At 43.2% G+C, this 12,709-nt stretch overlaps 1 protein-coding gene across 4 annotated transcripts in view; it reads left to right on the top strand.

The window, feature by feature from the left end:
- SYVN1 (synoviolin 1) overlaps positions 1-11,000 on the top strand; it is a 93,579-nt gene extending 82,579 nt beyond the window's left edge. For all 4 annotated transcript variants that reach the window (XM_056526937.1, XM_056526940.1, XM_056526939.1 and 1 more), the window contains exons 11-16: positions 135-307; positions 1,708-1,839; positions 2,231-2,353; positions 2,457-2,643; positions 10,356-10,483; positions 10,564-11,000. In XM_056526937.1, coding sequence (XP_056382912.1) covers positions 135-307; positions 1,708-1,839; positions 2,231-2,353; positions 2,457-2,643; positions 10,356-10,483; positions 10,564-10,697 — 877 coding nt within the window. In that variant the 3' untranslated portion in view covers positions 10,698-11,000. The remainder of the gene's footprint in view (positions 1-134; positions 308-1,707; positions 1,840-2,230; positions 2,354-2,456; positions 2,644-10,355; positions 10,484-10,563) is intronic.
- Positions 11,001-12,709: the final 1,709 nt, after the last annotated feature.

Below are 12,709 nucleotides of genomic sequence, written 5' to 3'. Positions count from 1 at the left end.
AGTCACACACCTGCTGATCTAATATTGATGGCTTGTCTTGTGCATAGGCCATAGATTTTATCAGGCTGGATAACCCATTTTAAGTAAGTCTGCTTAGAATAAATGCTAAAAAAAAACACCTTTTACCATTCCAGCTGTTTGCGTTCTTGGTTCCAACGACAGCAGACTTGTCCCACATGCCGAATGGATGTCCTCAGAGCTTCTCTGCCTACACAGACTCAGGCACCAGTAGATCAGCCTGACCCTGCCCAGCAACCCCATGCAGCTCCTGCTCAACCAACTCCAGTTATTCCGCCACCACCCAACTGTAAGTCACACAATTTGTTTGATTTCTAGAAATAGCTGGAGTTATAGTATGTCATATCCCCCCAACTCCCCCCCCCCCAAAAAAAAAAAAAATCCTATTACTCATGTACATATCATTCGTATGTGTCTAGCACCTATATTTCTCTCACAAACACCTTATTTCTGTTGCTCACTTGGTTTGTCATCCTGTGCTCTGGAGTGGGTGTGTCCTTACTCTGCAGGACTCACCCTCCTCTCTGTTTTCATGATGCAGTCTGATAGGATAGGAGTGAGTACTGAGGTGCTAGTCCCACCATCACTTAAAGGGGTACTCCGCCCCTGGCATCTTATCCCCTATCCAAAGGATAGGGGATAAGATGTTAGATCGCCGCGGTCCCGCTGCTGGGGACCCCGGGGATCGCCGCTGCGGCACCCCGCCATCATTACTGCACAGAGCGAGTTCGCTCTGTGCGTAATGACGGGCGATACAGGGGCCGGAGCAGCGTGACATCATGGCTCCGCCCCTCATTACATCACGGCCCGTCCCCTTAATGCAAGTCTCTGGCAGGGGGCGTGATAACCGCCACGCCCCCTCAAATAGACTTGTATTGACGGGGGCGGGCCGTGACGTCATGAGGGGCGGAGCCGTGACGTAACGATGCTCCGGCCCCTGTATCGCCCGTCATTACGTGCAGAGCGATCTCGCTCTGCACAGTAATGATAGCGGGGTGCTGCAGCAGCGATCCCCGGGGTCCCCAGCAGCGGGACCCTGGCGATCTGACATCTTATCCCCTATCCTTTGGATAGGGGATAAGATGTCTAGGGGCGGAGTACCCCTTTAATGGACTTTGTCCCAGCCTGTGCTTCAGCTTGGACAAAGATGATACTGAGGCTGGACAGGATTATGTTCTGGACAGTATGGTGACCTCTAGTGTTTAAAAAAAAAAAAAAAAATTTGAGCCATGATTTCTAGAAAAAGGAAATAAAATTTTTCTTATGAAGTATGTTAATGATTTGCCAAGATCTACAAGTTTTTGAATCTGACGGTGCACATTTAAAGTGCGACTGTCACCAAGAATACGAATAAGAATGCGACCCTGTGCACTAGGGCTTCAAGCATATTCTAGTCATACCATTATAAACAAATGTAGATTTCTTTAGAGTAGGGTCACACACATTGTATACACATAGTATTTCATGCTGCTCCTTCGGAGTCAGGCCAACAATTGGAGAGCCGGAGCCCTGCTACATCACACAGTTGATTGACACACAGGACTCGCCTGCCTGCGGCAACCTAGTGTAGCTTTATTGCGCATGTGCCAGCTGTCAATCGATTGTGTAACGTAAGCAGAGACCCCGGGCTCCACCTCTCCGACAGTTGCACTTCGTCAGTTTAGCTATTTATTCTGTTTTCCCTTTTAGTTCCTCCAGGGATGCTTCCACCTTTTCCACCTGGAATGTTTCCACTGTGGCCTCCAATGGGACCTTTTCCACCAGTCCCTGGGACACCCGGAGCCAATGCCCCGGAGGATGCCAATGCTGGACCTTCCACTAGTAAGATTCTTGTTCAGCAGTTGTTTCAGTGTAAAGAACTAACTTATCCAGAAACCTACAATGTATGTCTTATAAGGCAGAGGTCAAAAGGATAGTCAACAAGTCTTAATATTGCAAGCAGTACATTGACAAAACATAAAGTCGGCAAATAGTTTCTGTAAAAATGTTGTTTTGTCTCAAGTTATGGCAGACTGTTTCTTTCAAGGGCAATTTGGTTTCTTGGGGGAAGAATCTCTTTATCATCTGATGATTTGGTTTCTTATTTGGTTTCTGATGAAGTTCTAGTCTTTTACCGATCAACCATTTGTTTCATCTAGAAGAAATGTTACTGCTTTCAGTTGTCTTCAGTAATTTACCTGCTGCCAATGAATATTTGCTCCACTCTTTGCAGCATTTGCCCCTAGGCCTGGTGATGCATCAAACACTGGTGGTCCTGATCCATCAACAGGGACGTCTCTGCCAGGCTTTCCCTTCCCACCTCCATTTTTGGGAATGCCACTGTTTCCACCATTTGGTATGCAAATTTTTCCATTTGTCAATTTTCCATCAGTTTTTCTATTTAAGGAGTGACAAGCATGCATGATCAATGGTTTAATGTACTTTTTCTTACTGCTTAGGTTTGCCTCCCATGCCAATGCCTCCTGCTGGTTTTGCGGGTATGACAGATGAAGAGTTGAGGGCAATGGAGGGTCATGAAAGGCAGAATCTGGAAGCCAGGCTACAGTGTCTTCAGAACATCCATACCCTTCTAGATGCTGCCATGTTACAGATAAACCAATATCTCACAGTGCTGGCAACTATTGGGTAAGAATAATAAGAAAGTAGCTCTTTATTCTACAACCTTTGTAGATTTCTTATCATTTATATGTCTCTATTTAGAGTAGCTGTTAATGGAGCTGTTAATTTTTGCCAAAACCGCCTAAAGATTCACTCACCTATATCTAATAAATAGTAATGTCCTCCTCAGCCAGTCAGACAGAAGTATATATTGTTTTTCAAAGTGCATATCATATGTTTCAAATACCATAAATATTATGGAGCACTGCTGTAAAGCATATAAAGTGCAGTGATGTACAAAATGACAGCTCAAATCTGCCAAACTGAATGGTACACATCATGTTGCTTTAGATATATAATATGTCTTTAAAATATGGCAAGTTGCAATTTAAGACTAATAATTTAGTATCAGGTCATGTCCAGTATTTAACCTTTCCGGTTTCTTGTTTTTACTTCAGAGAGAGGGGAAAGAGAAAAAAAAGGGAGAAAAGTCCTTTAAAAGCTATAAAGGTCCATTTGGGAACAAACTTTACCACAGTGTGTTCTGTTGATGTATATTACTTGGGAAACATTTGCGTAATAGTAATGGATGAGTAGTGTAATTGTGATAATATGGTTAGAAGAAATGCTGTATTGAGGAAGATTAAGAATATAAAGTTAATAAATAATAAAAGATAACCCAGTCTTAACCGCAGTACCCTTGTGGTAGGCTGGGAAATACAATCAGTACTATTATACTATTCAAATAATAAAATGATAATAAAAAGGTAGTAAAAACACACATAAAGCTGGGTTCACACCACGTTTTTAGCAATAAGAGACCGTATCCAGCTGGGGCCTGGCCCGTATGTAATGTATTTCAATGAGCAAACCGGAGTAAAACGCTGACTCCGGTCGGCTCATTTTTGCCCCGTATACTGGTTTCTGACCGGACATAGAACCGTGGAACACTACAGTTTTAGGTCCAGTTAGAGAACTGTATACGGGGCAAAAATGAGCTGCCTGGAGTCATCGTTAGACTCTGGTTTGCTCATTGAAATGCATTCCATACAGGCTGGGTCTGGCTGGGATACGGGAGGGCCCGGTTTTTGCTCCCACCCCCCCAAGCCGGATATGGTCCCGTATTGCTAAAAACATGGTGTGAACTGGCCCTAAATTGGTTAAAACAAATTTTGGAAATTGCTGCACAATATATCAATGTGGAAGTGCATGGAGTTCATATGGAGACAGTTTGCAATAGGATATATTAAGTGTTTTTTGTATGCAAGATTAGTCCGTCTCCTGTGTAAGATAGTAAATGCAGTGCTGCGTAGTGAAGTTGCGAACTGTGAAGGTAAGTTCAGCATGAAGGGCAGTGCTGTGCACTGAGATTGTCTCCTGTTGAAGTAGAAACGGTGGCTGGAGTGTGTCAGCAGTTCCTGCAAGAGGAAGGCATTGATGCTTTGGACTGGCCCGCGCACTACCCAGACCTGAATCCGATTGAGCACATCTGAGACATCATGTCTCGCTCCATCCACCAATGCCACGTTGCACCACAGACTGTCCAGGAGTTGCTTTAGTCCAGGTCTGGGAGGACATCCCTCAGGAGACCATCAGCCACCTCCTCAGGAGCATGCCCAGGCATTGTAGGGAGGTCATACGGGCACATGGAGACCACACACACTACTGAGCCTCATTGTGACTTGTTTTAAGGATATTACATCAAAGTTGGATCAGCCTGTAGTGTGGTTTTCCACTTTGATTTTGAGTGTGACTCCATATCCAGACCTCCATGGGTTGATACATTTGATTTCTATTGATAATTTTTGTGTGATTTTGTTGTCAGCACATTCAGCTATGTAAAGACGAAAGTATTTCACATGATTAGTTCATTCATTCAGATCTAGGATGTGTTATCTTAGTGTTCCCTTTATTTTATTTTTTTTGAGCAGTGTATATCCTTTTGTAAACTGTCTCTATATGAACTCCATGCTCTCCCACTATGACATATCGTGTAGCAATTTCCAAAATTTGTGTTAACTGATTTATGTGTTTTCAAATAATAAAAAGGTAGTAAATGGTATAATAGAAGTCTGAAGCTCTGGTCACATTGTCCGTTTTGTATAATGTGAACAGACCCTTCTGGCAGTGTCTACCCAGAGAGGGAGACGCCAGCTGTTGCTAAACTGCAACTCCTAGCATGCCCAGACAGCCAAAAGGCAAAAGGCAATTGGAGGTTCCCTGTTTAGGAACACATTGCATCATGGGCACTCTCCCCAGCGGAGAGTGGCAAAAATGTACTAACCAATTTTTTGTGTTTTTTTTTTTTTTTTTTTTTTTTTTTTTTTTTTCTTCTCGTTTCAGATCTGTGTATGAGACGAATTCGATGGATTATGGTGGATGAACTGGATTTTTTTCTTTTAATAAAATGATTAACACAATGGCCCTCATTTACGAATAGTGGAGTGTAGGTTTCTTTGTGGGTTTTAATTCCCTGCAATTTTCCACGGTATTTACGAAGGTTTCCCTACATTTTCCACTTTCCCTACATTTTTCTTTTTTTTCTTACACCTGCTCTGATCTGTCTGGTTTTCCTCAGCTGAAATCCATCACAGTTTAAGTGGAAACCTTAGTAAATATGTTGGGTTTTTGTGAAAATGTCAGGATCACGCCCCTTTCCCGGTGGCCACGGGTTTTCTTCGCAAAATGGAGAGTTAGTCGGGGTTTTTTAAATTCTGGCGCACAACCCAACAAAACATGTTGGGTTTGCAATAGTAAATGAGGGCCAATGTGTTTTTTATTGAATTTTCAGGCTTAGTAATTGATTCGGTCAATAAGACAGCTTCCACTACTAAGCCAGGGCTTAGCGTTAACCCCAAAAACAGCTAGTAAAACCCCCTATTTATTACCCCGGTACCCACCGCCACAGGGGTGCCAGGAAAAGCCGGTACCAACAGGCCCGGAGCATCAAAAATGGTGCTCCTGGGCCTAGGCGGTTAACAGGCTGGCGTTATTTAGGCTGGGGAGGGCCAGTAACAATGGTCCTCACCCACCGTGGTAACGTCAGTCTGTTGCTGCTTGGTTGTTATTGTGCTGAGAATGAAAATACGGGGAACCCTATGCGTTATTTTTTATTTATTAAAAAAAAACATAGGGTTCCCCGTGTTTTCATTCTCAGTACCATACCAACTAAGCAGCAACAGCTTGACATTACCTGGATAGACGAGGACCATTGTTACTGGCCCTCCCCAGCCTAAATAATGCCAGCCTGTAACCGCCTAGGCCCAGAAGCACCATTTTTGGTGGTACCGGCTCTTGGTGGATACTGGGGTAATAATTGGAGGTGAGAGCTAGCTGTTTTGGGGGATAACGCTAAGCCCTGGCTTAGTAATGGATTCTGTCAATAAGACCAGCTTCCACTACCAAGCCTGAAAATTCAATAAAAAAAAAAAAACACATTGGAAAACATTTTATTTTAAAAAATACTCCCCCACAGCCCTCATTAACCATTTTATTCAAAGAAAAAAAATCCAGTTCATCCGCCATAATCCTCTGCATACACTGATCTAAAACAAGAAAAAAAAAAAACACAAAATTGGTTAGTACATTTTAGGCACTCTCTGCTGGGGAAAGCGCCCATAATGCAATGTCTTCCTAAACAGGGAGCCTTCAACTGGTGCAAAACTAAAACTCCCAGCATGCCCAGACAGCCTTGGCTGTCTGGGCATGCTGGGAGTTGTAGTTTAGCAACAGCTGGAGTCTCCGTGTCCTGGAGGACACTGCCAGAAGGGTCTGTTCACATTATATAAACAATGTGAACAGAGCCTTAGACTAACCATCCTGGCTCTCGTCTGAAGCCCCGCCCCTCATTACTAGGGGGCGGAGCTACACAGACCCAGCCAGGACTGGAGGGAGGAAGGGGATTTCTTAATCTTCTGTATACACTATATACAGCTATCTATAGATAGCTATATATACTGTAAACCACCCAAAGGGTTAACCTACACTGTCCAACAGTGTAAGTTAACTCTTTCCTTGCCGGGCTTGCGCATAGCGCACAGCTCAGTAAGGGGTTAAGTGAGCCAGTAATGTGTATACTGTATATACATTGCAGGCTCACTGTAAGTTCTTGTTGAGCAGTAGATATACGATGTATATCTACTGCTCAGCATCAGCTGTTCTCCCGGCTCTGTAGCCTTGGGTACAGCTGATCCCGATATTCACATCAGGACGATCGCAGTGGGTGTCAGGAGGAGTGACACACCTGCTGTGATCGGTTTCTTACTGCAGGTACTACTACTCCCAACATGGAGCACACTCTGCTCCATGCTGGGAGCTGTAATACCTGCAGTAAGAAACAGATTACAGCGGATGTCACTCCTCCTGACACCCGCTGTGATCCTCCTTAATAATTTATAGATTCGGCTGGCCGCTCTTCTATGGTCCCCTGTATATGTATATATGTATGTATATATATGTGTATATATATATATATATATATGTATATGTATATATGTATGTGTATATATATGTATATATGTATGTATATATATATGTGTATGTATATATATATATGTATATGTATGTATGTGTATATGTATGTGTATATGTATATATATATATATATATATATATATATGTATGTATGTGTATGTATATATATGTGTGTGTGTGTATGTGTATGTGTGTATATGTATGTATGTGTATGTGTGTATATGTATGTATGTATATATATATATATATATATATATATATATATGTATGTATGTATATATTTATATATATGTATGTATATATTTATATATATGTATGTATATATATTTATATACACACACACACCTATTCATATTTCCCACAGAGGAACCCGGGGCAATCTGTCAATTAGCACAGGTACTACTACTACTACTCCCATCATGGAACAGTGTGTTCCATGCTGTGAGTAGTAGTACTACCTAAAAAATGTTAAAAAAAAATAGTTAACGCACACACACTACATTTTTATTATTGTCTGCTAAATTTTTAGGTCCCTGCCCGCCCACATAAATTGATCCCTGTTTAAAAATTAATAAAAATTTCGTTCTAAAAGATAAATTTCATTAAATACAATTTTTTCCATCACTATATCTTTTATTTTTTATGATACCCTATGACAGTGATGGCGAACCGGTGGCACGCCGAGCCCCCTCTGTGGGCACGCGGCCATAGTTCGCCATGAATGCTTATACAATCGGTCGCACAATGAAGGGGCCAGTCGGGCCGCACGGGAGCAGACAATTAAACAAGGGAACAGAGCCGGGCTCCAGCGGTAAGTTAGCTCCCTGCAGTGCGGCCCGGTCCCTTCACTGTGCGGCCGACTGTGACTGTCTCCTCCCAGCAGTGCGCAGCGCTGGGAGGTGAATTAACCCCACCACGGCCAGGCGCCGTTAATAAACGGCGCAGCCGTGCAGCGGGCGTATGAAGAGAGCTCAAGAGCTGAGCTCTCTTCATGCTGGCTAATGCTGGACATCACTGATCCGAGTGATGTCCGGCATTAACACTATAGACGCGGCGATCAAAGTTTATCGCGGCGTCTAAAATGCTGGTGTATGCCCGTAGCTCAGTGGAGCTGATCGGGACACCGGCGGCATAATGCTGCCGGGTCCCGATCAGCTGAGAGGACAGACGGAGGTTACTTACCTGCCTCCGTCCTGTCCCATCGGCGCTCCAATAATGCTGATAGCCTTTGCAGGCTGTAGTAATGGAGCGCCGATAACACTGATCACTGACTGCAATGAATAGATTGCAGTGCAGGTAGAACAGTCCCCATGGCAGTTTTTTCCTAACAGGGCGCCTCCAGCTGTTGCAAAACTTCAACTCCCAGCATGCCTGGACAGCCTTTGGCTGTCCAGGCATGCTGGGAGTTGTAGTGTTAGAGCAGAGTTTTCCAAATGGTGTGTCTCCAGTTGTTCAATGGGGACTAAAAAAATTTGTAAAAAGAAAATGTTACATTTTTAAAGCACCCCCACCCTCAATAAAAGGTTAAACCGACCCTCTTTTTCCCCATTATTATATAAAATAATGTTGCAAAAAAAAATAAAAATCGCTGCGTAAATATCCAAACTATTAGAGGAAAACTGTCCGCTTTCTCCCTCCGCACTAATCAGCAGTACTTGGTGGTAGTGTGGGGTACGCTGATCAGTTTGAGCCTTAGCGTGCGTGCCCAGATCCGCCATAATCTTCTTTTTTCAATATATGAAAATGAGGTGCTAACTTGCACTGATCAGGCTAACTGGCACTGTGAGATTACAAGATTACGGCAGAAACAGCAGGGCGGAGCCGGGCACGGTAAGGCTCAAACTGATCAGCGTCCCCCGCACTAGCAGTCAGTACCACTGGTTAGTGCGGGGGGAGAAAGCGGAAAGTTTTCCTTTAAAATATAACATTAACGAAAACAAGAGTTTATTTAGGTAATGCACCACCAACCACCAGTGTGTTTTCTTTACTAGAATGTTAACAAAAGATGTTAATTAGTTATGGCAACTGTAGGAGCGTTTTTTTCCAAACTTAAACCTCAGTATTCCAGGGGAAAAATGTTGGCGTGCATTACGGTTTGGGCACTCGGGCTCAAAAAGGTTCGCTATCACTGCCCTATGACATTTTATTAAAAAAGGTATCTCCATCACTTTTTTGAAGTCCAAAAAAAAATAAAAAACACCAAAGTTAAAACCAACATGGCATTTTTGCTCTCCCATAGACTTCTGTGGGGTCTATGGGAGGAAAACGCCACGATTTCTGTGCAAAAAGAGCCAAACTAGGTTTTGTCAGGTGTTTTGAAAAAGCCAGCCTCTGAGCCCAAAATTGCTGAAAAACGCCAAAAGGATTTAAAAAACGCCAAACTGAAAGACGCCAGGTGGATCTGGCATTTTGCAGTTTACTATTGACTTGAAGCTAACATCTGGACGCTGTGCAGGAAAGTTGGCGTTTTTTATGGCGTTTTTGCAGAAAACAGCCACTGGCTGAAAACCCATCCGGATCTAATTGTAATGCTTTCTTACACCTGGGAGGTTGGTACAATTGTATAGGTAAAGGAGAACTGCGGTGCAACACTTTTCACTTCCCCGGTGCCCAGGCTGCAAAAAAAAAAAAAATAAATAAAAAAAACTCACAGTCCTACGTTGCGCAACAGGGAAACGTAGGAAAGGGAGATAAGTTTTGTTTTTGCGGCACAGGGGAAGTGGGAAGTGAAGTGTTGTGCCGAAGTTCTCCTTTAAAACCTACGCACAGTATGAAACGGTCACTGCTTGATAATACAGCAAATTATGATTTATTCTGAAATACTCCAGTACTTCAGAGAAATTATTAAACACTGCAAGGAACAGAACAACTAGTAGTCTGAGTAGTCCTTGATCTGCTCCCCTATGGCCTTGAGTGACAGGTCCCTCTTTGTGGGCTTATGAAGATGTGTCACTCAAGGCCATTGGGCAGCCGCTGCAGGGGACCACCCTGATGACAAGTTACACCATTCATTTAGTTTTTTTAAAACCATGGCATTTCAGAGAAGTCACAGTTTGGGGTGTTACCGAATGCGGACTCCCTTTTATTCCTCCAAATTCATCAGCCTGCATTCCTTTTCTGGTACATTGTAGCAAACAATCAGGACAGGAGGAAATCTGTGTTGCATTTGGGATGTTGAACTTATTCACCCATGTATCCCATGGTTTAAAAGCATGGCCATGATAATTTTCTTTTTTTTAAAAATTATTTGTTATTCAACTTAACAGGCCCCCTCGTTCTCCGGTGCTCTCTACACAATCACCATTAGTTACCTCAGATATAGTTTCATCCAGTCAGGCAGAAGACGTTCCCGCTCCTGATACATCCTCAGCTGTCGCCGAGGCCTCACAGTCAGGTACACATTTTGTAGTACTTCTGCCCTGTCAGCTTATACAGACTTAAAATTAACCATACAAATATCATTTTCTCTAACAGTTGAAGAAGACTCCACCAGTGAAGAGATTACCAATGTTTCTGAAGATGGCACCTCAACAGAAGAACCAGATGCTGCAGAGCTCCGAAGACGTAGACTTCAGAAACTGGAAACGGGCACCTCTGAATCTCTCTGAGGTTTTGCTTCTGACCTCATTGGCACAAATGAACTGTTCATTAAGAACAGAAAATGAGCTTCTTTTGGACTCTGAATGAAAGCCTGACAAGACTTAAGCTGGACTTCTATACATATATATATTTTTTAAGGACACAATCCAGGCTCTTCATGAAAATGCTTGTTAAATGAGGGAAAACCTATGACCTCATTAAATGTGTTGGACTTGTTTCAGTAAAATTAAATATTGGACTGGTCTATTTTACTGTATAAACTTTAATTTAATCATTAATATGTTTATCCATTAAATTGGTATTTCCATATGGACATTCATGGTGTTTCACAGGAAATGGAAAAAATGCCTTTATAAAGCTGCAAGTCCAACTTTTGGGCCATGTTCACATGGCAGGATTCCGGAGGGACAGCAGAGTCCCATGACTCAATAAGATTCTGCTGCACTGTTCACACGGCAGAATTTCCACGCCAGATGTTTCTACCACAGGAAATTCCCATAACGGGATCCGTAGAAAGAATAGACATGACTATGAGATGGCACATTTCCAAGCGTTCCTAGCGCCTAGAATGGAATTTTTTCTTTGCCGACATTTCACCATGTGGACATAGCCTAAGGCCCTTTCCAGTCTGCTTGTGTCCTCCAGAGATGGTCAGAAAACTGAAAACAGCTGAGCCAGCTCTGTCAGTTTGCCTAACTCCAACTGACTTAAATGGGAGTTACATAAACAGCATTGCATCACAAGCCATATTGTTAAGGCAAGGTTCAGACTACGGAATTTCCGTCTGCAATTCCGCTTGCTGAAATGTATAGTGTAGTGAATGGGTTTCCGTTCACAAATTCACACTTCGGAATTTGTGAACGGAAAATCTGCTTGGAAATTTCCGCCTGAAGAATGGCGTTGCTCTTTCTTCAGGCGGAAATCCGTGCGGAACACATTGCAGTGTATTGGAGACTGCAGTGTCCGCACGGTCCTAGCGCTGATTGATTCAGTCAGCTCTGACCGCACTCGGAATCTCCGGGCAGAAATTTTCTGCCTGGAGATTTCGTAGTCTGAACCTAGCCTAAAGGGCTACTTTGCTGCTCCAGCGTTCGGAACAGTTTGTTCCGAACACTTGGAGCACGCGGCGGGGTTGTGACGTGACGCCACGCCCCCTCCAATAGACTTGCAGTGGGGGGGGACGTGGCGTGAAGTCCCAACCCTGCTGCACGCACCCAGCATTCTAAACGAGTGCCGGGTGCTGCACAGAGATCGTGGAGTCCCAGCGGTGGGACTTATCCCCTATCCTTTGGATAGGGGCTAAGATGTCAGGGGGCGGAGTACCCTTTTAACACAACTATTAAAATGAATGGCAACTTTGTTAACCTGTTTTCAGCTGTTTTCAGTGGCTGGAACCAGGCCAAAAGGCCCTTGCTCTTAGAGAACATTACACAATGTTCAGATGGGAATACCACAGTAGTGTCATTAATGAAAACTGCCTGAAATAAGGGCTGAATGTAAATTGAAGGTCACGTTTCTGGTTCTGTCAAATATCCACCAAAAGACTGTGTTTTTTATTTTTTCACATCTGTTATCGTCTCATAGAGACTGACCAATAATGGAGAAGGCAACAATGAAAAAATAAACTGCTCAATTCCACATTGCTGGTAGCAGAGATATCAATTCAAGGGCTCTAAGATACCACTGTTGTGCATTTAGTGTATTTAGGAGGGTTATCCAGTTAAAATTTGATAATCTATCCATTGGATAAGCCATTAATATATAGACTGTTGGAACCCCTGCTGGTCAGTAGTTTAAAGGGTCTGAGGTGCTAATACACCAATTCCAAGGACAAACGCAATAAACATAGGTAAGGCAGTACTCGAGCACTGTAGATCCTTAAAACATGATCAGCAGTACTATGAAGAAAAAAGGCAGAGCGAGCCTCCCATGGGACAGTGTGAATTTGCAAGGTGGTGAGATATTTACTCACCTCTCCGGGTTGTGTTGGCAGACACAACCACTTTGCAGAGCTTTGTGT

Source organism: Hyla sarda, chromosome 6, assembly GCF_029499605.1.
Source record: "Hyla sarda isolate aHylSar1 chromosome 6, aHylSar1.hap1, whole genome shotgun sequence".
In the NCBI taxonomy this organism is placed as follows: Eukaryota; Metazoa; Chordata; class Amphibia; order Anura; family Hylidae; genus Hyla; species Hyla sarda.
Note: the sequence above shows the minus strand (reverse complement) of the source record. Positions and strands in the feature narration are given on the sequence as shown.